Raw genomic sequence first — 27,852 nt, forward strand, 5'->3', positions numbered from 1 at the left:
GCGCTATTGCTTGAATATGGAAGGTTGCGGCCTCAGCTGCTCCGACTCGTTGGACAACGTGGAGGTGTGCGTGCTGTCACAGGCAGCGAAGTCGTTGACACAGAAAAAAATCCGGGACTATTTTGTTCCACAGTAGGGCACGCAAGTAAGCCACCATATTAATAAAGTACTTTTCTTCTAGTTTGTTATGTGCCTTTGTGTCAAAACCTATACCGGGCCTATTTCGAATTATGCCATATATCGAACTAATAAACGTTTTTTGGCGAGTTCGATATACCCGGGTTCGACTGTAGCAGATCGCCTTTTGCTTCACGACTTTAGCTACACCTATTTAGATAGCTGCTCTAGATCTCAAATCATGTGGTGGAAACAACCTGCCTCAAATTCAACATGGCGGCAAAGGTGTCAACGCTATCATGAAACTATCCACACAGCACATGAAAGCTCAGGGCATTGACAAGGGCGCGCGTTTGAGAGCCTGGTTTGGATTAGGATTGCTCAGAACACCGGAAGGGAAAGAGGGTGCAGCAGCAATGAGTTGACATGCCCAAACGTGTCTCGCTTTTGCACTGCCAACTGAATCCGCCGCTGGCAGTGCATCTGCTCGGGTTGTTTTGCTAGCGTATCTCTAGAAACAACGTTTGTAAAGGTGTAAACTGTTTCTTTTCAGTGTTTTGCATGTACAGTAAAAGCTCGTTAATTCGGATTTTACGGGACCGGAAAAACTGTCCGAATTAACCAAATGCCGAATTAACGAATGAACAGGGAAAACAAGATTTAAAATCAAGCTGCAGAAGCATACCTTTATTTGTTGAAGTATTTTGTAGTTGTCGTCTGCGTTTTCGCGCAGATTCCAGCTGACATCACAATTTTTCTTAACTGTTCCAAATAGCCAACAGCACGCAAGCTGTCAGGAGTGTTCAGGCAAGCGTCCTCTAATATTAACAGCGCCTCCAAGACTTCCTGTGAGGTGCGATGAGGTCGCGGAGGCATGAAACTTATCGCTTTCAAAGGCTTGTCGAATCTGTTGTTCATTTTTCACGTACGTTCCCAACGTGCTCCGCTTCACGTTGTACTTGGTCATAACCTGCTGTCGCGATTTGCCGTTCTTCAGTGCTTCCAAAATTTCCTCTTTAGTCGCCAAGTTCTTCGCGTCATAGTTCTGCCGCTTTTTCGGCGTTGCCATCACTGTAGCGCACGATGGTGGTGGCATGCAAATACGGTCACAATGGAAGAAAAAGAGAACTCCGCAAGAAGAGATGGTTCCGACACGACAACACAAGGGAAAATGGCGTCGGAGGCGCTGAGTGGAGAAGAAAGAAGACGCCGACGTTCGGTGACGCTGCGATCGCCCACACTAGTTGATGATGATGGCGATGCCACTCAGGTTTCGGTTTCACTCCAGTGGTGCCAGCGCTGCTTTATCACACTTTTGTGTAGCAGCAGCCGTCAGCATTTGTCCGAATTAAGCGGTGCGGAGCCGAATTCCGACGAAATAACGAAGGTTTGGTCCCATGGATTAACATGCACTTTGGCCGGGACCAATAGAGGCATCCGAATTATCCGAATTTCTGAATTAACGGGTGTCAAATTAACGAGCTTTTACTGGATCACTAGAACTCTGTGTGAATTTTAATGCAGTAGAAATGGGCAAAATGGAATGAATTCTTAAGCGACGATGGTGGCGGCGGTTGTGGCATGTACGAGGGGCAGAACAAATGTGTACGTTTTTGACGGGCGTGGACATGATTTTTTAGCCAATCTGGCACTCTCACTTGAATTTTTTAGTGTGAATTCTCAAGGGTGAATTTTTTCATGTCATCTTCGCAGTGTAGTTTCCCGGCCGCTAAACTAACGAAGAATTGAACTTCCAACGAGTTTTGCTGTTTTTGTTGCTTAAGTGTAGACGTGCCTTTAGCGCCAGCGAAGTTAGTGAGAAAGCTGCGGCACTTCAATGAGACACAGTGAAGGCAGGAAAGTTCAAAAGAACATCATGGACATTTTTCAGCAAGATGTAGTTGACCCCCATAAAGTTCTTGTTCATCTTCATGAAAAGCTTCAAGTTGTTTTTGGTACGTACGAATTCGGGATGATACGAGTATTTTGCATGCTTCCTTCAAATTCGTATCATCGAGATTCTGCTGTAATTGCTTTCCACGGCTTCTGCTCATTGCGCATTCATATATTTGTAGACTATTTGCTTGCCCCTACTTCGGTCATCCGATTGCGCCATACATTGTATTTTGTAGTGTGTAGTAAGTCTGTTGTTATCTTCCCACAGCTCCCGAGAAAGGCACACGGCAGCAAAATGGCTCCAGTGATACGACCACCACTAGCACCTCTGAATGCTATCTTGAGCCAGGTGAGGCCTCTAGGCTTCATGACTTTCTTTGACAAAAGACTGCAAAATTGGGGGAGAAAAAATTAAGGCGGTTGCATTGCTCATAATACTTACAATGCCTTTTTTACTCAAAATATTAGTTTTGTTATCTTTTTGTTTTATTATTAATATGTAACCAATGTATCCAAAACATAGAAAATATATTTTTTTGTCAGTTTGTGCCAACTCTAAAAAATCGCACTCAATTTCTTATCTTGAGCAAGTCACTCAAATTGGGGGAAAGGTGGCAATGTGAATGGTCTGTATGGTCCTAAAAAATATTTTTTTTTTACTTTCTGCATTTGTTCAAATTAATCCTTGGTCTTTCTGTTGCTCATTCAGCATTATGATGAAGTTTGTGATACAAAGCATTTTATTAGTATATTGTCATCAAAAACTGTGACATGAGAAACTTTGGTTTAGAACATGCTGATGTGATGCAAATTTGAATGCAGCATATTGAATCTTTCGCTAAGTTCAGTACTGCCGACTAGGATAATCGTAAAAATGAGACATCCAAGTTTATAATAGCCACAGCACTGTATAATAGCCACAGCACTGTATTTCTTCAATGGAAAGTAAGACCACTGACAAGCGGGAAGCAAAAGCAAGTTAAAAAGGGTGAAACCCGCATCGCTATTGGTTGCAGTAGTCACAATAGGCGGCACATGGCATAGATTTTAGTTTCACGAACATTGGGGGAGCGGCCTAAGGCCCGTGTGTTCTATGATTAATCCCAATGGAGTCAAGTCTGGAAGGGTCCACCCTTATACAGGAGTGGAAGTGCTGCGCCATACTGTTTCAAAACGGATCATTGCACTGAATCTGCTCCCAAGCAATCTTTCGAGCCTCCATGTACTGCTGTCACTTGCGACGTGGTGCACTCATTCAAGCTCCTACCACCATTAACACTTCGCGCACTTTCCGTAACGTTGATCATGGTGCTAAAAAATGAAATCCACTTCAAGGGAGAAGCAGTGAATAAGATAGCAAGTAATTGGGACGTTATAGGAAGAATGGCTGGCAGCTAAGTCCTTTGGATTTGATTTAGTATACTCTGCAAAGCGTGGGTGTAACGGAATACGGCAGCTCTGGGGACTGAAGCAATTTTCGGGCTGTTATTCCTCAAAATGCAAAAAAAAAACGCACAGAAAGTTCATGAGCAGTGTCCAAATGCATGTTGAGATGGCGTTTGTGGGACTGAAGATCGGATTTCAGGCAAATGCCTATTTTTTTTTTCTTTGCGTTCCTATCGTTATGGTCCCTAAAATATACTGGCTAGTCTGTCGTCTCCGCTCTCTGTGCTGCCGCCGTTCGGTGATGCATGCGGTGGTGGCGCTGTACGCTATCGGATTTCCTTGAGCAGATGCCCCTTCCGCGACTCCCGCCTACTACAGTGTACTAGAATGGGTCTTCTAATACACTGTACGCCTACGGACGGGCTGGCGCAGCGGTTTGCGCTTTGGCGTCCGCGCGCCTTTCCAGGTCAAAGTTCTGCATTGTTGCTTATTTTACAAATGGTGACATTGCATACAAACTAGTGGTGGTGTTCACGCCTTGGGCGCCCACCTTTTCACTTCTTAGCCGGCTTCCAACCTGCACTAGCAGTAAATAAACTGGTACTTTGCTCCTGCCTTCTCACGCAAAACTGCTGTTGCCGTCGCTTGTTAGAGAAACACTTTAGGCTCTTTCAGGGTGGTTTAGCTCTCGCATCGTTTTATTATGCATGTCTACCTTCTTTTATTACTCAATAATGATGTGTGCGCTTGCGAAAACGTGAAAGGCGAAACGCAGGGCAAGTCCGTCATGTATGTTCGCTGTTCAAGAAAAAAAAAAACGTCAAGTACCTTGTTGGGCATGTACAACATGAATTAAGCGGTCCCTATACGCCAATAAAAACAAACGTAGCAAAGCAAAGTAATAATTGCAGTGCGAGACAAGTGAGGTGAGTGAGCGGTGGATCGATGACATTGAGTGGCACATCTTGTTAAATGTTCTTTAATTGTGCCACGATTGTGTCTTCCGTGAGCATGTGAAACAGTGGTAAAGAAAAGGAAAGCTTGTGCATGCAGTTGTACATTTAACTTTCCTGCGTTGTGTGCGACCGCATAGATTGAAACTATCATCCACTGTTTGTGCAAATAATGCCCACTTTGCACCTATTTTGTGTTCATTCCTGCAGCCTTCAATAGTTTTAAAGAACAAACGCATATGGGGAAGAAGGCAGAAAACACGAACGACAACCTGAATCACGAGAGCAGTAATATGCTCCTGATGGCGTGAGAGGCTGGTTCACATATGTTTCCGATAGCATTTTGTGCGAATGTTCTACTGTTAAAGTTTGAGGAACAACTTATTTCTCACATCATTACACTGTCTGGCCGTAAATAGCATCATTTGAACTAAATGTTATGAACTTTGTTTACAGTGCATAAAAAAAATAAAAATGACCTTATCTGAAGCATACGAACGTGTGTGATGAATTTTCCCCCTCGTTCTGAAAATATCATTGTGTTTTCTTTTCTCTGTGACATCACCAAGAACCAATCTGTATTATTCAGAGACTTAGCCCAGTAAACATGGTATGACGTTTTTATTCTCAGAAATTTTTACGTATGGGCGGGAAAACTGAGCTTACAAACAGTTCATACCTTTGTGAGAACAAGTTAACAGTACTTATACTACACTCAAACCTCGTTATAACGTAACAGGATATAACGAAATAATGGATATAACGAAGTAAATGAAATTCCCCTTGAAAGCTCCATTGAGAACCATGCATTTTAAACCTCGTTGTAATGAAGTATAATTGACTGGTAGCTAGATATAACGAGCTAAGTTAGTCTATCAAATAGTCTATAAAAAAAAACGACCGTAGTGTGTTAAGTATATTGTTTTCTGCGGAGCTTGACGATCGTTCGGCGCCGCTTTTTCAAAACTCCCGCGTCAACCTTATAGTCACGCCCGTCACGCGGCCGAGAGAGCTGTCCTCCTCTCATAGCCAGCAGAAAGGATTGAGGAAGCGCTCAGCGGGTCACATGACTGAGAAGCGGCGCCGCGGTGCAAAGCAACTTCCCTCTGTTGACGGCAACGACTGCGTCTCCGCTGCTACCATGGCTGCTACTCTCTGCACTGAGAAAGGAGGACTCTCCATGGTAGCTTTTTTTTCTCTCTCTCTCCGCATGTGACCTTGAAAGGAGAAGGGTCTCTACGTGCAGAGACGGAAAAGGGAGAAGCGTGGCACAGGCGCGTCGCAGATCGGCATTTAAGAGAGAGCAAACAATCCGCCAGTCTTTTCTTTCCCTTTCTTCTTTTCCTTTTTCACGCGCATTGTTGAGAGGTGCCGCCGCGGGATTGGGCATGGTGCTGAGAGCATTCCGGAGTGCGGTATGTTCGAATTAACCGTCGCAAGTGCTTGCGCGTTTTAATTACCGGGCGTTCTCGCTTAATGGAATACACATAGCTTTGACGGGACCTCAGCGTAAGTTCCACGAAAGTTTGAAATAATGAGATTCAACTGAGTTTATTCTCCGTGGCACGCGTGGTCGCGTCGCGGTACATCGGGCCGCGAGGCGGTTTCCTTCTTTGCATGCTTATAGGTGTGCACCCATCTGAGCATACATTGCCACGAACTGTTATAATGGATATAACGAAATAATGGATATAACGAAATAACTGTGGCTCCCCTTCAACTGCGTTATAACGAGATTTGAGTGTGTAATGGAAGCCTGTTTAATTACACAAAAAATTTAATATTATGCCCTCTAGTTTACTTCAAGCAACCGCGTCCTGCTTATTAAGTGGCTGCTTCCACCACTGTGGTCACGTGAGTGCCTCGAAGAGAAATAACGTTGGATGTAACCTTTGGCCTGTTAAACACGGTTCAGTCTTTGCCCACTCAAACAGAAATGGAAGGAGTAGTTCATCCAGGAGTACAATAATAGAATACAAGGCACGATGTGCCACCGATCCCCCCCTGCTCAGCGTATGCAATTGCGCCACAAACGCGCTCCGGTAGACTGCAGTGCGCCCTACGCATGCATAAGCGGCGCCGACATGGACTTGCATGGGGACGGCGCAGAGATGGCAGACTGGCCAGTATATTCTAGGGACCATACTATCGTGCCACTTTCATATAAGAGCATGAATTGAAGGTTAAGAAGGTGTTTTATAGTGTTTTCATAGTCCCTATAAATCACTATTTTAAGAATCTGTGCCTATATGAACGCTACATAATGGGAAATTTCAATTTTCAGTACAGTGAAAGCTCGTTAATTTGAACGTCAATAATTCGAGTTTATGTATAATTCGAACTGTAAGTTGTGGTCCGACCAAGCTCTATACAAGCCTATGAATAAAAGAGCCCGTTAATTTGAACGCGAGTCAGTTCCGCCGCAGATAATTCGAACTACGTGCCACCGCGTCGGCGGCTTGGCTAGTCACTCGATAGGGCGGGTGCCGAGTTACGAGTCGGCGTTGACAGGGAGCGGAGAGAAAAACGGAAAAATGGCACGGAGGCCGGAGCGCAGAAAATAGCCCCACTTACTCTTCACCCCCCTCCCCCCACAATCTCTCTCTCTCGGAGGCTGCCTGCTCTCCGTCCTACGTAACCTCCAAGATCTGTTTTTTTTTTTTTCTAAGCGCTAATCTCGGAACCTTTGAAAATCCTGCGTAGTTGTCACTGTTAGACGACAGGTGGCATGACCAGCTCGCAGCAAATGGTGCTGAGAAGTGCTGGATCTCTCATGCTACAATTGGCCGAAGATTTGTCCCTCGAGGTGGCCAACTTGCACAGTGACTGTGATAGTGTTTTCACATGGTGCGCGAGGAACAACAAGTTTATCATCGACTACGTCCTGATGTCACGCAAACTATCCGTGCATACGTCTCGGGTATACGTCGACGAGGCTGGCGACCACAGTCTTGGGAGCGACCATAATCGCATAAAAATATCGTTATCAACGTCCGCATTCCGACAATGCAGCTATACAGCGCCAGCCGCGAGCGCCCAAAAGTACCTACCGGCAACTGCGTACGAGGCTGTTGCGCAACAATTTGAAAAAAGCACACTCCATTTGTCTCTGGCCACGTACGACGAATATATCTCGGACCTCTGTCAGATCATGCAAAAGCGTGAATTCCTCCCAAAGAGGGGGAAAGGGCGACAACACAGTGCCTGGTGGGACAATGAAGTGAAGAGGGCTCTCGAAGCATGACGGGCCGCGAACAGAGCTCACCGGCGAGCTGTCAAATTTCTCGGTCCCACAGCAGCACAACAGAGCTGGGTCAATTACATCAACTGCAAAAGGGAGATGCAACAGATTGTTCAGAGAAAAGTCACGGCGAACAATCAGCAAATTCTGCAGTCGCTGATGGCTGCCGGAAAAAACTTCATGGGCAAATTCTGGTCATACATGGCATCGCTCGACCGCAAAGCGCCCGTGTGTGAACTTCGGGACAAGAACACGAAAGAAAAGATGGAAGATATTGCGCGACATCTTACCGCCCAAATTTGAGGGATATACGACAGCACTCAACCCCACGACTCGACCACTTCTCCCACAGCATGCGGGACTGCTAATCCCAAAGACAGCCTATGGAAAGTGACACGACTGGCCATCGATCGCACTATTTCCAAAATTAGCTCCAAGACAGCAAAAGGCTTAGATGGAATTGCGGCAGGAATCGTGAAGTGCCTTGGCGAATGAGCCCGGGAACACCTGGCGACGATCTACACAGGCATCGTTCAAGGGGACCCGATACCAGCTGACTGGCTCCAAAGTCGTGTGTCTGGTGCCGAAACGAGGAGTAGATGCTAGCTTCCTCAGCGACCACAGACACATCACAGTAACCAGCGTTATGTACAGGGTATTCGCCCAGGTGCTGAAACGCTGGATGAACGGATTGGCAGAGGCGAATGGGCTCCTCTCTGAGCTACAAAATGGCTTCGGGGAACGACGACGCCTGGACGACAACCTGTTTGTCCTCACACAGTTCATTGAGATCGCAAGAAAGGAGTCCCGTGGTCTGGTGGCCTGCTTTTTGGATATGGCGAAAGCGTACGATAGCGTTCCACACGATCTACTGCTCAGCCGCATGCAGAATATCGACATGCCGCCAACGTGGATCAACCTCCTACAGCGTCTTTACAGCAACAACATGGTGATTGCGACTTTTGGCCAGATCAGTACGGAGCCAGTGTCGGTTCGCCGAGGTCTGAAACAAGGGTGTCCGCTCTCCCCGCTACTGTACATGCTTTACACTGCGGGGCTAGAGCGGGACCTCATTGGTTCAGGCCTTGGCTTTGCGCTACGATTCCAATACGCTGTGTCGCCACAGGTCTGGACACTACCAGGACTGGTCTTTGCGGATGACCTCGTGCTCTTAGCGGAAAACACCGATCAGCTGCAGAACCTCATAGACATATCTGCCCACTACCTGGCGTCACTGAAACTGACGTTCAATGCGAAAAAAACGGCGGTGCTACGTTTTTCCGGGTCAGCGGACAAACGCGAGCTGGTGCTATCGAATGGCCAGCCGATCCCTCGCAGCACCAAGTACCGATACCTCGGGGTGACACTTTGTGATAGAGAGTGTTACGACGTCCACGATGCCAAGATGAGGCAGTTGTCACAACGAGCGATCGACACCCTACAGAAGTGCTGCCTGTGGTGTTTCAACCGGTATGTAATTGTACGCGAGCTATGGAAAGCGGTACATGTGCCTTGCCTCACTTTCGCAAACGCTGTCCTGTGCCTACCGACGAGCACCCGCAAATGGCTTGAGCGTGCGCAGAAAGAGGTGGGCCACATGGCCCTCGGCTGTCATGGAAGGGTGGCCACGGAGGCAGTCCAGGGAGACATCGGCTGGTCATCATTCGAAGCCAGGGAGGCGTGTAGCAAAATAGCGTTTGAGGCCTGCCTCCGGTGTCTGAGCGACTCACGGTGGGCCAGGCGCATTTTCCGGTACCTCTCCTTCAAGGGTATTCGGACCCAGTGGTCGAATAGAGTTCACCGGCTGCGTGGGAAATTCGGCTTCTTCGGCGAAACAGACAGTGGCTCACCCGAAGGCCTCAAACCACGTTCAGTGCGCACTCATGTCCGACAGGTGGAAAGCGCCCAATGGCGATCAGGAGTGCTGCGTAAGTCTACCCTGCGGATGTATGGCAAATACAAGGCTGAACTAGGCAGGGAAAAACTCCATGACAACAGCATAGGCAGTGCTCTGCTGTTTGAGGCACGTGCAGGAGCATTGCGTACGCTCACGTACCATCGTCGTTTCGATCAGCACCCACAGGTTCAAGCTGCTATCTGTCGCTGCTGCTCCGAAACGAACGAGACGGCTGAGCATCCTGATTCTGGATTGCGCCCGTCTTTCTCCACGTCCAGCAGAGGGCACCACTCTGCCTCAAGCGCTTGGATTTGCAGCAGAAGATCATGACGCCAACGACGCCACTGCCGTGGCGACAACAAAGGCTCGTCTACAAATGTGGTGGAAGGCTACGATGCAATAGGGACTGACAGGACAGACACGGCACTTATATAGTGCAGAAAGGCTTATGTGACAAGTGTGTGCCCTGATGTCTCTTCCGAGACTTTCTATTTCTCGCCTTCTTCTTTCTTCTTTTTTTCTTTTCTTACCGGCTAGGTCACACTATCTGTGACCACCCGATTCAAAGTGAACAGCCACCTATCATCATCATCATCAAATCGGGCGGGTCGTAGCTTCGCCCAGCCTTCTCTGCAGTCTCTGTCTCGGGCGTGCGTGTACGACGCACGCCCGAGACAGAGACTGCAGATATGACGCCATTAAGAGAGATATGACGCCATTAAAATGATTTAAAATCATTTTAATGGCGTCATATGTCGGAACAAAATATTTTGTGAAATAACTACCAAGTGACGCTCTGAAGTGTACTACACATGCTTGTGCGTGCTTGGGAGCAAGTGAGAGCGTTTACGACAGCAAATTGCTTTCGCCACTGTGGCTTCAGCACAGAAGCTCTGCAAGCTGACGAGCCACCAGTGCTCGAACACGGGGTCACCGCCCCCATGGCGGACATTTTGGAAAACGTCTGCTTTGCGGACTACGTCAATGTGGACTCAAGTGCAGTGGTGTGTGGTGCACTCACGGATGGCGACATAATATGTCAGGTGAGAAGTGCAGAACCTGTCGCTGCCAGTGACGATGATGAGGAGAAAGACGAAGCACTAGCTGGGCCCTCTGTTGCAAAGTCATGGCCAGATTGAATGACGCCCATTTTTTCTTAAGTTTTGAAGAAGGCAGAGAAAAAGCCTTCCGCCAAATTCGCTCGACAGCCAGCAAAAAGTGCTGGCTGTCGCCTTCAAGGAAAGAAGGCAAATCGCGCTCACAGATTTTTTCAAAAAATAAATTGTTATGCCCTATTCGCAGTTTAGTATTGTTGTTCTTCACTTTTGTTAGTTCCAACTTCCGTTAATTCGAACTGAGGTGGCTTCTCTTTGCGGTTTGAATTAATGAGCTTTTACTGTATAGTCTGAGACCTTTATTCGTGTTACTGGGCAGAATTGATCTTTTGAAGCTGCTTCGAAAGCTAGTTTTTTGGTTCAACTAACTTCTAGAAAGCAACTGCTGGCAGCACTGGAATAAGATGCGCCAGCCAGTTTACACCATTTGGCGCGAGTGGTTGAAGGAAGCGGAGGAGAGAAAAAGAGACCCTGAATAGGAGCATGTCCCAGCATATGCAGGCAGAGGGGAATGAATACGACGGGAAGAGGAGGAGGAAGAAACAAGTAAGCAGAACAACATTCATGCGGGTCCTAAAAAACCCTCGATTTTTAAGAGCTTGTTTTCAAGGCCTCGAAAGTGCTGGAATTTTCGCGAATCCTTCAAAATTCTTGAATTTTAATTTTTTTGAATGATCATTGTCACACAATGCAAAGCACATTATTTGTGATGCTGAAAATGTTGCACTGACTGGATTCCCAGAGAAGGCAAGCGGGTTAGGGGGAAACAGAAGGTTAGGTGGGCAGATGAGATTAAGAAGTTTGCGGGTATAAAATGGCAGCAGCAAGCACAGGACCGAGTTGACTGGCAGAACATGGAAGAGGCCTTTGTCCTGCAGTGGACGTAGTCAGGCTGATGATGATGATGATGATGATGATGATAGGTTGCACCCCTTAGAATTTTGAAAGCTTAGTTTTGCCTGGTGGCATGAATACTGGTCTCCAACTCTACTCGGAAGCAACATTTGAAATTAAAGGGGCCACGAAACACTTTTTCAAGTAGCCATGGAATGAGTTCACTGGAAGAGCTTATTGTCTTACGAATTTAATCGCCACAAAAAATTTAAAGGGGCCCTGCGACACGTTTTGGACAGCCTTATTTAGCACTGGAACGCGTGTAGCGATGATTACTGAGACAAATGCAACAAAAATGATGAAAATTGGTGCACAGAAAGTGAAGTTATGAGTCCTCAAAATTCAAAACTTGAGCAGACAACGACCAGAAACGTTCTCTTCCACATTTCACTTGCCTGCTGATGTCAAAGACCGCTTTCACTCACAGCGCGTGTCTTAAAAAAAATGTTTCAGAAATGTCACCTCATGGTGGCTTTGACACAATACCTCGCTATCGCTCTTTTTGACGGCAACATTAGCATAGTTACTACGAACCACGTGGGATGAGTAGCAGACGCTCCCATGGTCACACTGTGTAAGATACACATACACGCTTCGGGCGGGGTCGCTCCTTGGCTTGCACGCAGGACACATTCTACGGCAACGCCAGCGCCCACCACCTATCACATTTTGGCTTGCTAAAGACGCGGCATGCGTTTCCACTTTTAGTTTATGGCGTACCATAGCCTCATTCGCAGGGCAAGTGCTGTGTTTGTTGTTCTCAAAATACACCACTTAAAAACAGGAATGATTTCTTTCTGAGACAGTATAAAAAAGGTTTTTGCTGTTTTAGCAATCACTCTTGTGGTCTAGCTACCACCATATGAATACATGTATTGTATGCAATCTCTCGCGTCAAGCCACTCAAAAGCGAGTGATGTTTGTCGTCACATCACATGACATTACGTCACTTTCCATAACAAAAATAGCCAACATGGGTCGCTGTTTGTCTGCGGATTAAAATTATAACAGCGTCGATTTCGGCCTTGCCATGTGCGCAAGGATATTGGCGTGGCTTACAGCACCAAAAGAACCTATTAAAAATACATGCTCAAATAGTGTCGCAGAGCCCCTTTACGAATCTGTCCTGTGCAAGTGGAGTTACAAAGATTTGTCGCATGCTGCAATTACTTTCTCCCTTTTCTTGTCCCGACAAAAGCGCTGGCAGCTAAGCAGGGAGGAATGGTCGGGACAAAAAAACTACGTCGCCCGTGCCTCGTGACCTTGAGCACTTGTTTTTTTTCGAGTACTCGACTTTTTAAGTGTGATAGCACGCGCCTGCGTGAACAAGTCGCGGCCTCCTGCAGCGATCTCTATAACGACAGAGTGCGCCATGTTCAAATCAGGCAATAGCTGATAGATAAGCTTGCTAGGCAGATAGATAAGCTTGCTTTGCGTGATTTTTGAGCATCCTCTGTCATTTGTTGATAGAAGAGAAAGCAATTTTTAGCTCATGTTGATAATTTATTGTGAATTCCAGGCCGCATGCTGTGTTGTAATATTTGGCTCGCATGTTGTCGGGAGCCTCTACTACCGATCGGCAGCGTTTTCTGACCATGCTCAAAAAGTGTTGCCGGGCCCCTTTAAATAGCATTCATATAGGCATTTATGGGTACTTATAGAAATTTTGGCACCAACATCGAAAACAGGCATTTATGGTGTCACAAATAATGGGTATGAGCCATCAGCGGTAGGTGGAATCTCTTGGGAGGGAAAAAGGAAGAGGGCTTTTTGCTTCCTGGTCTGAGGGGGAAAAAAAAAATCTTACTGAATTAAGTAATCTATTCTTGGCCAATCCCCCTGAGTGGGTACAAGCCATGACTGTGGAATCATCATCATCATCTGAGGGCGAGCAAGACATCGATTTGTCGCTGTCTGTTATTACGTTCGCGGCACTGGTGGAGGTGCTGGGTAAATGCGCCTCAGCTGCAGATTTTTAGCCGACACACCGAGCTACTTGGAGACAGCTACAACTCCCACGGCAAGAAGCAGTCGCCGCCTGTGAGGACTATCTTCCGAATACGGGCCCCTCTCTCACGACGAGATGGCAACTTCAACTACCAACCAGGCAAGTCAAACCAACGACGCCTATTCTTTTCTCCCGCATGTTTTTCATGCGCCGCAAACACCACGCTCATTTCATGGAGACATTTATGAAGATGTTGATGACTGGCTTGACCACTTCGATCGAGTTGCCAACATCAACGAATGGGACGAAGCCCGCAAGCTGCGGAGAGTTTACTTTGCGTTAGAAGACTCTGCCAAAACGTGGTATGAGAATCACGAAGGTTCTTTTGCGACGTGCCAAGAGTTCAGCCGACAGTTTCGTGATGCGTATTGCAGCACTGAAAGGAAAGAGAGAGCGGAGCAGGCTATCTCGTCTCGGAACCAACGACCCAACGAGAGAGTTTCGATGTTTGTCGAGGACATGTTTCGACTCTTCAAGCGTGCTGACCCTGCAATGTCCAAGGAAAAGCAGGTGCGGCATTTAATGCGTGGTGTAAAAGAGCAGCTCTTTGCCGGACTCGTGCGCAATCCACCGACGACTGTTGCTGAGTTTATAAATGAGGCAACCACAATGGAGCGTACTCTCCAGTATCGGTCGTCACAGTATGAACGCCACGACGTGACCCCTTCTGCATGCTTTATCGGGGCTGACAGCGAGAGGCATGCCCTCGCATAGTTCATAAGAAGTGTCGTGCGGGACGAGCTGCGCCAACTCCAAGCAGCGGGACCCCAACCACCCGTAAGTGCTCTCGCAGACTTAATCCGAAATGAGATCCGACAGGTGGTCACCCCACTCGTGCCAACAAGGCCTGAGGCCACTGTGCTGACTTATGCGGCGGCTCTGCGATCTCCTGCACCACATGGCCCTGATGCCACCATGGGGACAATGGATCAGGCTAGCCATCGATTCCAGGGCACCTCTTCGACTCCGCCACCCGCCTCAAGGTTTCCGAGTGCACCAACTTATCGTCCGTCTGTATCGCGGCAGAACGCCACAAAGGCCAGCGTGTGGCGTACGTCAGATAACCGTCCACTTAGCTACCACTGTGGCGAAGCGGGTCACGTCTACCGTAATTGCCAGTACCGCCAACTTGGTCTCCGTGGCTTTCACCCTGATGCTCAGTGCCCGTGTTATGGTGAGCGTCCCCGCGACATCGAAGCGTACCTTACGGGCCAGCAAGCTCCTCGCCTTGGTCAACGCCCCCAATCACGATCACCATCACCTCGCCGCCCCACGTCACCTAGCATACCCTCGTCATCCTATGCTCCTTTCAGAGGCCGGTCACCGAGTCCCCACAGGGGAAACTAGAAACCGCTGCTCCTGGGGGTGAAGCCGCGTCCCAACGAACTGTCAAAGAGCCTCCCTCTACGCAAAGACCCGACGAAGACCGTTCTGACTTTCCAGTCGTTTCCGAAAGTCATAAGACTGTTTCCGCCGACATCACCGTACACGTCGATAATCACATCGTCACTGCCCTCCTCGACACCGGCACCGATTATTCGGTTATGAGCAGCGCCCTGGCATCCTAACTGAGGAAGGTAACTACCCCTTGGCAAGGACCGCCGTTGCGCACGGCAGGGGGCCACCTCGTCACACCGACGGGAATGTGCACAGCCCGTGTTCGAGTCCGTGCTTCGACGTTCACAGGGTCTTTCCTTGTATTACCTGTGTGCTCCCGTCCACTCATTCTGGGACTGGACTTTCTTCGCGAACAAGGCGCAATTATTGACCTACGAGACTTGCAGGTGTCGTTCGAGGACTCGTTTCATCCTAAACCTGAAAACGCCCACTCATCGAAGGCTGCCCTACGTGTATCCTCCGAATCTGTTACTCTACCTCCCCACAGCAGCCTTTTTATCAACGTTGAATGTGACCAAGACGTTCCCGATGCTGTAATTGCAGAAATAAATTTGTCCCCACTTTTTGCACAACAAATCTGCGTTGCCCGAGGTATTGTTCAGCCCAGTAGAAAGCAGGCTTGCCTATTAGTCAGGAATTGCAGCGAGGAGTATCGCCATCTTACCAAACACACTGCGATCGCATACCTTGAGGGTATTGCCGACGTCCCTGCTTCCTCAACATTATCTGCTCTTTCGTCGTGCGACGATTCCGCCATGACATTCCCAAGCGCCCTCGACGTAAACCAGGGCCTACCGTCCGCACAACGGGAACGTCTTTTGAAGCTACTCGGCTCATTTCGGGACTGCTTCGCTACGACTTCGAAAGTTAACCAAACACCGCTTGCCAAGCATCGTATCATCACCGAGCCTACCGAGAGACCCATTCGACAGCATGCCTACAGAGTCTCGCAAAAAGAACAAGACGTTATACGCCAACAGGTCCAGCAGATGCTCAAGGACGATGTCATGCAGCCATCGACCAGTCCCTGGGCGTCCCCTGTTGTGTTAGTGAAGAAAAAAAAGATGGTACCCTGCAATTTCGCGTCGACTACCGAAAGTTGAATAAGATCACGAAAAAAGACGTGTATCCTTTACCACGAATAGATGACTCGCTGGACCGCATTCGCCATGCTCGTTACTTTTCTTCCATGGATCTACACAGCGGCTATTGGCAAATATCTGTTGATGAGCGTAACCGCGAAAAGACCGCCTTCATTACTCCTGACGGACTCTACGAGTTCTAGGTCCTTCCCTTCGGCTTATGCTCGGCGCCAGCTACTTTTCAAAGAATGATGGACACGGTTCTTTCTGGGCTAAAATGGCAATCGTGTCTTGTCTATCTTGACGATGTGGTCGTCTTCTCGGACACGTTTGAGCAGCACGTCCAGCGCTTACAGGCAGTTCTTCAGGCGATTCAAACAGCTGGACTTTCTCTCAAACCTGAGAAATGCCACTTTGCATTCGAGGAACTGAAATTTCTCGGTCACGTTGTCAGCCACGCCGGTATACACCCAGACCCTGAGAAAACGAAAGCTGTTGCCGCATTTCCTGTCCCAACGAACAAGCGCGACCTCCGCCGATTTCTGGGACTCTGCGCATATTACAGACGCTTCGTCTAAGGCTTTTCTAAAATCACTGAACCGCTAAATGAACTTACGAAAGACGGCGTACCATTTGTTTGGGGTCATGATCAGCATCACGCCTTTGACACGCTACGAAACCATCTCCAAGCCCCACCTATACTCGATCACTTTGATGACAACGCTGCCACAGAGCTACACACGGATGCCAGCAACGTCGGACTTGGAGCTGTACTGGTTCAGTGGCAAAATGGCGTAGAGCGCGTGATTGCCTATGCAAGTCGAACACTATCATCTGCAGAGAAAAACTACTCTGCAATAGAAAAAGAATGCTTAGCCGTTGTTTGGGCTATAACAAAGTTTCACCCTTATTTATACGGTCGACCATTCAGGGTAGTTAGCGACCACCATTCTTTATGCTGGCTCGCCAACCTCAAAGACCCTTCCGGTCATCTAGCACGCGGGAGCATTCGGCTGCAAGAATTTGACGTTACAGTCATTCACAAGTCAGGACGCAAACACTCTGATGCTGACTGTCTCTCACGTGCGCCAATTGGAAGTAGGAACGCGGACGTTGAAAAGGATGACACATTCCTTTCCTCTGTATCAGCAACCGACTTGGCTCAACAACAATGCGACGACATGGAGCTAAGCCCGCTGATTGACTACCTCGAAGGCCGAAAACGCAGCCTTCCTTGAAACTTCGCACGTTCGCTGACCTCGTTCTGCATCAGGGATGGAGTCCTCTATAAGAAAAATTTCGACCATACCCAGGCTACTTACCTACTGGTTGCGCCGACCTCGCTTCGGGCGATATTTTGCATGCTTGTCACGATGAACCATCATCCGAACACCTTGGCTACACGCGCACATCGGAAAGAATTCGCCGCTCATACTACTGGCCCTGCCTCGCGAAGACAGTCAAGCAGTACGTCCGCACATGCCGCGACTGCCAACGCCGTAAGACTCCACCTGTCCGACCAGCAGGACTACTACAGCCTATCGCCACGTCGAAGACACCATTCCATCAAATTGGCATTGACTTGCTCAGCTCATTTCCCACCTCTTCGTCTGGAAACCGGTGGATTGTGGTCGCCACCGATCATTTAACGTGTTACAGCGAAACAAAGGCCCTGCCCAAAGCTACCGCAGCCGAAATCGCACAGTTTTTCGTCACCAGCATCGTACTTCGTCATGGAGCGCCAGCTGTGATAATTACTGATCGTGGTACAGCTTTCACGGCAAAGATGCTTCAAGAAGTGCTGAGACTAAGTGGTACAGAACATCGGAAAACCACGGGTTATCACCCCCAAACAAACGGACTCACTGAACGGTTGAACAAGACCATTGCAGATATGCTGTCAATGTATGTGGCCGTTGATCACAAGAACTGGGGATGATATACTCCCTTACGTGACTTTTGCTCACAATACAGCAGTCCAAGAGAGTACAGGTTTCACTCCATTTCGCTTAGTTCATGGTCAAGAGGTCACTACAGTGCTCGACGCAATGCCCCTTCCCAACAACTTGAGCATGTTCAACGCGGACGCTGCATTATTCGCTCAACGCGCCGAGGAGGCCCGTCAACTCGCCCGACGCCGTATTCAGGCTCGCCAAACTGCTGACGCACACCGCTACAACCTTACACACCGAGAGGTTACCTTCCAACCAGGCAATGAAGTTTGGGTGTGGACTCCCATCCGACAGCGTGGTCACTCTGAAAAGTTGTTTCGGCGCTACTTCGGCCCTTACAAAGTTCGGCGCCGACTCAGTGACGTTACGTATGAAGTTCTCCCTGGGGGCACCTCAAGACGTTCCCGTCGGTCTCCACAAAGTGATGTGGTGCACGTGTCAAGGCTCAAGCCATATTTCTCACGTCAACCATCGAACGTGGACTAACTTACCATGCAATGGCTCTTTTTTCGTCTTTTTCGTTTTTTTTATTGTCTTGTGTCCTAACTCCTTTCTTTATTGAGTACTTCTAGGACACCAGCCCATTTTTTTTCCTTACGGTGGAGTTGTTGAATTCCGTGGTAGCATCTTTTCTTTCTTATTTTTTTCTCAACGCTCATTACCAGCATTGAGCCGATGCTTTTCGAGGAGAGGGAGTAATGTCACAGGTAATGGGTATGAGCCATCAACAGTAGGTGGAATCTCTTGGAAGTGAAGAAAGAAGAGGGCTTTTTGCTTCCTGGTCTGAGGGCGAGCAAGACGTCGATTTTTCGCTGTCTGTTATTACGTTCGCGGCAATAGGCGCTATAAAAACAGTGTAAAAGTTCCTTTTGACATCTAATTTATGCTCATAAATCAAAGTGACACGATAGCAACGCAAGAAATGAAATATGCATTTGCCTATATACGGTCTCTAGTGATTACCTACGCAACTTTAAGAAACTATGATTAAAAGTTATCTAGAAAGAAACTGTATTATGAGCCATGTTTTTCATGTCCGCTCCAGTGATGTTACCCTTTTTGGGTTAATTCTAATTATTTCAAGCCTTTATCCTCCCCTGAACATGTATTGATTGAGTTCCTGACTGACGATTTGGTCCTTCCAAATTCGCACACATAGCGTTGAAAGCCCTTGAAGACCCTTGAATTTTTGTCATTTAAATGAGCATGAACCTTGGACATACAGAGGTTAAGCAGTTCTTAAACCGGCTGGCTAAGCTAGGCTGGGGAAAGGGGAGTAAAAGATGATGGAAAAGAGATGTTTAAAAAAAACATCACCACGTAGATGCATGCTTCCCTGCAAAAGTCATTGAAAGACGACAGTCTTCTGCCTGGAGCGAGAGAATGAAATGTTTATTTGACGTTCTGCATGAGAATATAGGTGAGTGTTACGTGAGATTTTTCACCATCTGGCAGTAATGTGAAGAAACGAACAGGAGGTACCTCTGTAGCCGCAGAAAGATGGAGAACAAGTGCGAAACTGTCAAGTGCCATAAGGGGAAAGTAGAGCATAGGAAAAAAAAAAACCAGATGCTCACTTTGTGAAGTCACTATGATAACAAGGTGTCACAAAAGCCCCATCGGTGTTGGCTGTGTCATTGAATTATACTCTGGCCCTGTCTTGAAACATTGGATGAGCTATTGTGGCTGGGTCATCAAAAGCTTACCAAACGATGGGCCTGCCATGTAGATGGCCACCATAGCTAATTTTAACTGTAAAACTTGGACTGGTGATTTGCCACTTCACAAGCACTGTGCCTTGGGGTGAGCTCCTAGTGCATGTTCAATTTTTGAGCATCCTCAGACATAGGTCGGCAATACTTGTGGAGCTCACTCAGACTCACTCATGAAACTTGTGTTTCGACCTTCAAACTCACACTGACCAAAACATTACTCACCCGGACTCATTCAGACCCATGGCTCGATCTGAGTGTGAGTCAGTTGACTCATGAGTCCAAGTTCAGGTAAAGCTGATAGTGATGCTAAAGACCACTAGATAGAAAGGATCTTAAGTTGGCATAAGTTCAACTCACTCAAGAAATACATGCTGCACTTTGGGCTCACTGGGACTCAGACTCACCAGAATTTTCCAAGCAATGAACTCACTCGGACTCAGAATCATGAAAATATTACTCTCCCGGACTCAGACTCATGGCGCAATCTGAGTGTGAGGGAGTCGACTCATGTTCGCTGGCCTATGGTAAATGGGCACCTGCACAACACAAGCTGTAGCATCCTGCACATGTCCAGGCAGGAATGGTCTTCAAGGAACTCCTGAAAAGATGTCAGCAAGGCAAAACTTGGAATGCCACAGAATCGCTCAACAGTGAGATTTGGTTACTCTAGTTTCAAGCGGGTTTTAGATGTAACACTATGTAACTGTTCCCGTGGAATAAAACTGAGCCCTCGTTTGTTAGCCCTCATTTTTCGTGCAGCTGCCGTCAGTCATCCCACAGCCATTATATAAGTAATGAAGACAAAAGGTTCTCATTTGTGCAATTTAGTTTTGAAACATTCGTGAGTGCTATGCATCTGTCAGTTTTCATCAGCACATCGTACAAATTTTTAGAATTGTATTTTTGCAAAAGTTCCCACCAAGACATTGTGCGCAGAATGCTTCAAATTGTTTGTGCTTTTATATGCTCATTTGAACGTTAAAAAAAAAAGTAGCTTTACGGTACACAAGGGGCTTTGTGAACATGCATACCGTATAATTTCGAGCAAGCACCCCTTTCAACGAAGTCGAAATCGCCGGCAAAGTGCGTGTGTGCGATTGTGTGAGGAGAGCTGTCCGGATTGGCACCAAAATTCAAGATGAAGGTGAAATTTTTGTGCCAGAAAAAAAAACACAGGGTGCATGGACTAAATTTTTATACATTGAGCTTTTATTGTCTGATTCATGTTGGCCATGTTATATATGATGTAGCCGTTGCACGGTCGCACCGAGTTCGCGAAAGACCGAAAGGCACTTGCTGCCTCTGAAAGTTCCTCAGTGGTTTTGTGGCTCTGGTTCGTAGCGTGGCCCATTAGCACCGAACAGCTTTTTCCAGCGATTTATGTAATGGCTGGAGGCTACTAAGTTTCCCAACTGCATGCTGTTGGCAATTCTGATGGCCTCTTCGGGAAGAGTCCGGTTGCTGACGACACATCTTGCACTTCTTTCGCGCTCAAAGTACTCGAAGAGCGCATCGTCCACGTGTTCGCTGAACACTGGTGCATTGTAATTAGGCTTCCGTCCAAGTCTTGCCTTCCCATAGTTTAGCTGCAGCAAATTATCAAAATTTGTCTCCCATTCCCCTATCTGCTTTCGGTCGGGCTTGAAATATCTAGACGTGTGGTGCACATTCTTTCCGCTTTCTTGATGCCATCAAATAACTTTGATTTTCTGTGCCACTTTTTTGGACTGCATAGGCATAGCTGACCTCTCACCACAAACATGAAGAAACAAATGGCGCAGGGCATGCGCGCAACAATTGGGCTGCAGTGAACTGCAGAAATATACACCAGCAGGATTGGTTGGGATTAGATTCATAAGCACTGTTGCCAAGGCGCGTTGTTGCAGAGCATGGGGGGGGGGGGGGGTCTTGTTTGGAATATCATTGTATACCTAAATGTTGAATCTAAAAAAATAATTTGGAGAGAACTATAAGTTACTGTGAAGTGTTGTAATTAAAGGTTATAACAGGTTGCTCAAAAACAATTTCGCTTATCATATGAGAATAAGAATTTACATGTGTTAGCAAAATTTTATAATTATTTTATTCCCCTTAAGGGAAGACGCGGGTCGAAAAATGCGGGTTTTCTTCAAAATTACCGATATTTTATTTTTGCCTGTTCTGATAAGATTGGTACCTCTACTGTTATGAAAAAAAAAATACAGGTCGAGACTTAACTGTAAATGCTTTAAAATTGCATCTAAAGAGCACACGGTGCCTGTTAAAAGGTCCAAAGTGTGCAGTCTTCGAGCACCTTGTCACCGATGATGCGTTGCCGCTCGCCATTGTGGATTGCATGAGCCGAAGAGTCGAGCCTCACTCTTCAAATAACAACTATTTCCCTCGCTGATGCAGCGCAAGAAATAGTAAAAAGAAGCACGCTGCTGCGCGTTTTTCGAGCGCCGTGACTGGCTTAGCACGTACGGATTGAGGGCCGCTGTTGGCCGCTTCACGCTTTTATATGCTGTGAAGCCTATTTGTGGGGTCCATGTCTTGTCGAGCAGTGCAGCTGAACAATGTTTTTCTCGCGTATTTATCTCCATTAGGAATGAAAAAAGCCATTGCTCGCACGTGAAAGCTGTTGTGCTGCCAGCTATGTTTCTGTGGATAAGGAACCCCACTCCCAGTTCTCTTCTGTCAGCTAAGCCCCGATAGCAAAGGACGTGCCCATTCTGCAGTACCATAGGCCTCATCTGTGCTCCTGACCTCACTGAGCCCTATTATATCCCATTTAACACCCTCTAGCTCTTCAAATAGTACAGCTAGACTTGCCTCACTAGATAAGGTTCTAGCGTTAAACGTTGCCAGGTTCAGGTTCTAATGGGGGCCTGTCCAGATTCTTAGCACCCTCTGCTGCTTTGCAGATCTAACCGCCGCCGTTGTCAGTTGCTTCGCAGCTACTGGGGACTGAGGGCCGTGAGTTAATTGACATATGTGTGTGGAAGGTAGTGGCCAGATACTGCACCAGGGTGGCCAATCCTTCTCTGGTGAAGGAGTGCGTTACCGGCGGTGGTTACCGGTGAGGCTGCACCCCAGGTCTCTTAATGCAGTTCCATTGCCACGTGGAGTTTTTTTTTTTTTTTTATCCAGTTGGGAACTGCGCGACACTAGGATTCGTACCACGGACCTCTTGCATGCGAGGCGGATGCTCTAACCACTACGCCATTGCCGCTCTGTACGGCACGCTCTGTAGGAATAGGCTATGAGCAGCTGGTCTGATTTGCGACAGTTGTTGGCGTGCAAAAGCCAATGCTTCAAAAGTCATTCACACCTGTCAGGCGGGAAGTTCATGATGCGGCTATGGACGACGTCAGCGCCAATCTCGCGAGGTCGAAGGAGCTCGCAGTGAAGGAACTTTGCGGGGACGACATTGCCATTATGTACGACGGTATGTGGCACAAACATGGCTGCAAAATGGCATGACGCTGGACTTAGTTTAGATTTCACAGTCCTCTCAAACTTCTTCCTGGCTTGCAGCTGGCACAAGGCTCTGTTGGATGGAGCGGAAGTTTGGCAAGCGTTTCATGGCCCTGTCTGTGAGGAGTCTGCTCGAAAAAGCCGAGAGGGACAAATTAATGGTGCTGGCGTATTTTAGTGGCAGTGGCCACTACAAGAAGGATTGTTCTTTTTGGTGTGCAAATCTCATCAGATTTAATGATATCTTTCATAAATAAAACTCAATTTTAACTTTACAACCTGTTTTTCTCAAAACACAAATTTTGCCTTTTTTTTTTCAGTGTGCCCCTCCTTTTCTGGGCACTTCTAGTGCTCAGATCTGCATGAAATTATGCCCTAGTTTTTCCCAAAGTATGACAAATACAGTTATCCAGTTTGAATTTCAGTACTTTATTGTACAATAAAACATTTTATGTAAACCTTCACTAGGGTAGGTGGACTATGGACTTTTTACGTCTTTATTTTTCACACCTATTACATATTTTGTATGTGCTTCCTAATTAGTTATTTGCATACTACACTTTATTTCAAACAATGTGAACTATGAACGGTAAAAAGTTATGGAAGTTTAGGAATGAAAAGAGAGGCGGCAAAAGAATTAAGGTTTTCACTTTGTCATGTTGCAGAGCTAAAAATATGTAACTTGCAAGAAAACTAATTATATATTTGAAATCAGCATAAAAAGGTCCATAAACAGTTCAAGTTTCATTGCTCTAGGGTGAATATAAAAAAAAGTGCCATCGAGTAGCATCTCCCCTTAATGATGTGAATTTCAATGCCACATCTCCTCTTAAATAAGGTACAGCAGGCTTTCATTCAACGAAACCTGGAGGGAACAGAAAAATACGTTTCGTTTATTTACGCAGTATCGTCTCCCATTCCTTCTCTCGGTGTTATGTCAGCGACATATTTCTAAACCTTTTGGTTCATTGGTTTCAAGGTATATAAGAATGCGTGTCTGGCCTCTGACATTGGCCCCTGAGTGTGTCACATGCATTTGCAGGGCAGCTGTCACAGCTTCTGCAACCCTTCTATCGTCCTGGAGAGCAAGGCAAGGCATTGTGCTTCCACCCGGACATTATGGAGACCTACGAGATGGATGCCTTCCCCGAGTATGCGCGAGAACAGGCAAGCAACTTTGTCTCGCTCTAAACCACAAGGTATGAGGCCTTCGTGGTTAGGCAACTGGGAGAAAATGAAAATACTATGATAAGATGTCTCGTCAATGTTTACTGAATATTTGAATGAATGTTACGGTATTTGAATTTCTCTGCGTCATGATTTTGAAGTTTTCGAAATTTCGTAGTATGGAAAACGAACGAATAGACATAATGCCACCTACTTCTAGTAAGTGGGTTTTCTGCCAAAGTGACCATTTCCAAAAAAAGACCATTTTTCTTGTGTTTTTTTTTTATTTGTGCTCCGACAATTGCCTCATCATTGGTGAACTTATCGCGTCTAACATTTGATTATTGGTGCCCTTTTTCATTGTTTAAACTACTTTGTTTTGGTCTTTTTCGCAATAACCTTACAGCATCGGAACGATGCTCTTTTTTTTGTTGTTGTTGAAGAGGAATATTGCCACCTACTTCTAGTAGTGGGTCGTCTGCCAAGGTGAAGGCTCAGACCACAGAGAAGAAAGAAGTGCATGTGGGCCCGCTCTGGCAAACAATTCTTTCTTCCCCTTCCTCATTCTTGTTAATTTGTTTTATATATTCTGGTTTATCGCATTCTTCTGCAATTTTTCACGTTTTTTCAAAGGAACAATATTAATGTTCCTATCTAATTTCTCTTTATTATTTTTTTTAGCAAGCATTGCAAAAAATGATCTATTATGAGGTACAGTGTGGCCAATCCCCCATGTGGGTATGAGCCAAGATCTCCTAGGAGACAAGACAAGACAAGCCCAACCGACGCGCTTGGTTAGAGTCCTGTTGCTCAAACGTCAATAAACCTTGTCGACACCCCCCGGAGTGACATGACTATATGTTGCTGGCATCTAACCCCTCGCTCTACACTCCCGCTCAACCCCTTAAAAAGGGTGTTTCACTGTGCTGCTATGCCATGAAACCACGTACCCAGGGTAAATGCGAATAGCACAAGCCACTCTTCATGATCAAGTGTGCCTGGGCCCAGATGCTTGTGAATTGGAAATTTTGTGGTGTGATCATGTTCAAAATCAAATGGTCCGTACAGACCTGGAACAAGGCTAGCATTGTGGAAAACTGGGGTAAAATAACATAATTATCAAATGACAAACAAGTAATCACAATAACTGGTTTAAAAAACATGCAGCTAACAGCCATGTTCTGAAAGAGAAAGTGCCCACCAAGCGTGCAACGGCTCCTCCCACTAGCCCTGTGGCATCGATAGCACAAAACAACCTGACAGAAGAGATACACCTCAACCGCCTTAATGAGCAGGAAGTAGGTAAAGCGCATGAAAAAGGAGGGTGTGTTGCACACCGAGCTCGCAAATCTCCCAAACGGTATTCTACTCGTGCTGGAGAAGCCCGACATGCCTGCTTCAAACGTTGACGTCATTAACAGTATGGTGAACAGAGCAATGAGAACTCTTAGGAAGCAGCATTTAGTGGAAAACTACACCAATTGCTAAACAACTGTCACATTACTACTGTGTGGTTTTATATATATATATATATATATATATATATATATATATATATATATATATTGTTAAGGCGTTTATTAGCCGGCAACGAGCGAGAATACACAATGGCGACAGTCACAGCCAAGCAAGGGCTCTAAGCGCGAGCGGCGTCCTTGTTGGGTAGCCCCACTAGAAGGTACTCAAGAGTTCGACCCATTTCATAGTTCGGAGGCTTCGCTACAATTACCCCGGGGTCGAAGAGGGAGCCGCCTGGCGACCTAACAGCTTGTTATTATGAGCGGGTCATAATAAGGCTTCAGGCGCTCAACGTTGACGATGTCTCGCCCACGGCGGCGCATGTCCGAAGATTGTTCAACGGGTTCGATCAGATAGTTGACGGGTGAGGTGCGCTCGATGATACGGTAGGGGCCTTCGTATTTGGGACGTAGTTTGGAAGAGAGGCCAGCGGCAGAGGTCGGGATCCAGAGCCATACAAGCGCACCAGGAAGGAACGTGGGCTCAGAAGTGGTGGAGCCATCCCGGATACTCTTCTGCCGCTCTTGTTCTTGTGTCGTAAAAGTCTTGGCAAGCTCGCGACACTCTTCAGCAAGCCTGGCTGTCTCGGAAATAGGTGTACACTCAGATGGATCCGGCGTGTACGGGAGTATCGTGTCCATGGTGTGCGACGGGTGCCTTCCGTACAGCAAGTAGAAAGGTGAAAAACCAGTCGTGCTCTGAGGGGCGGTGTTGTAGGCGTAGGTGACGAAGGGCAGTATATTATCCCAATTAGTGTGGTTGGCAGCGACGTACATAGAAAGCATGTCGCCGAGGGTGCGGTTAAAGCGTTCGGTGAGGCCATTCGTCTGTGGGTGGTAAGCAGTAGTTTTGCGGTGGACAGAATGGCACTCCGTCAGAATGGCTTCGACGACTTCCGACAAGAAGACACGGCCTCGATCGCTGAGAAGCTCTTGGGGTGGTCCGTGGCGCAGTATAAATCGATGCAGCAGGAAGGACGCAACATCGCGCGCAGCAGCCGCAGGGAGAGCGGCGGTTTCGGCGTATCGCGTTAAATGGTCAACGGCAACGATGGCCCAGCGGTTACCAGCCGACGTCAGAGGAAGTGGTCCATACAAATCGATACCTACGCGCCCAAAGGGACGGTCAGGGCAAGGTAACGGTTGTAGACTGGCGTGCGACATGTGGGCTGACGGTTTACGGCGTTGGCAAGTGAGGCAAGAGCGAACGAACTGCTGCACATAGCGGTACATCCCGCGCCAGAAATAGCGTTGTCGAATGCGATGGTAGGTTTTGAATACCCCAGAGTGCGCGCATTGCGGATCAGAATGGAAGGATTCACATATCTCTGACCGCAGACTGCGGGGTATCACGAGTAACCACTGCCGGCCGTCGGCGTCGTAATTGCGTCGGTGTAGGAGGCCGTCACGAATGGCGAAATGGTGAGCTTGACGACGCAATGCACGCGTGGATGGCGTTGCAGATGGATCAGAGAGCATGTCGATGAGCAGGCCGATCCAATTATCCTTGCGCTGTTCGGTAGCGATGATGTCAACATCAATGGCAGAAACAGCAGCCGAGGATACTGAGCAGAGCACATCACCTTCAGGCAGAGGGGAGCGCGAGAGGGCGTCGGCGTCAGCATGCTGGCATCCGTTGCGGTACAGCACGCGGATATCGTAGTCTTGTAAGCGAAGAGCCCAACGGGCGAGACGGCCTGAGGGATCCTTCAATGATGAAAGCCAGCATAGTGCATGATGGTCGGTGACGACATCGAATGGGCGACCATACAAATAAGGTCGAAACTTTGTAAGAGCCCAGACGATCGCCAGGCACTCTTTCTCCATGACGGTGTAGTTTTTCTCGGCTCTCGTGAGCGTACGGCTTGCATATGCTACGACATATTCAGGGAATCCGGGTTTTCGCTGCGCCAGGACAGCGCCGAGGCCTACTCCACTGGCGTCCGTGTGCACCTCCGTTGGGGCTGTAGGGTCGTAGTGGCGTAGAATGGGAGGCGACGTCAACAAATGGCGGAGCTTCGCGAACGAGTCGTCGCACTCGGATGACCACGAATTGAA

The 27,852-nt window shown here is 47.4% G+C and overlaps 1 protein-coding gene across 3 annotated transcripts in view; it reads left to right on the forward strand.

Annotated features, from left to right (window-relative positions):
* The window catches only part of LOC119170881 (lysine-specific histone demethylase 2), a 215,402-nt gene that overhangs the window by 58,449 nt on the left and 129,101 nt on the right, over nucleotides 1-27,852 (forward strand). For 2 of the 3 annotated variants that reach the window (XM_037422162.2, XM_075886483.1), the window contains exons 7-8: nucleotides 2,282-2,362; nucleotides 24,153-24,277. In XM_037422162.2, the coding sequence (XP_037278059.1) occupies nucleotides 2,282-2,362; nucleotides 24,153-24,277 (206 nt within the window). The remainder of the gene's footprint in view (nucleotides 1-2,281; nucleotides 2,363-24,152; nucleotides 24,278-27,852) is intronic. The other variant, XM_075886484.1, reaches the window with a different exon arrangement.

This window comes from Rhipicephalus microplus, chromosome 2 (genome assembly GCF_043290135.1).
Source record: "Rhipicephalus microplus isolate Deutch F79 chromosome 2, USDA_Rmic, whole genome shotgun sequence".
Taxonomy (NCBI): domain Eukaryota; kingdom Metazoa; phylum Arthropoda; class Arachnida; order Ixodida; family Ixodidae; genus Rhipicephalus; species Rhipicephalus microplus.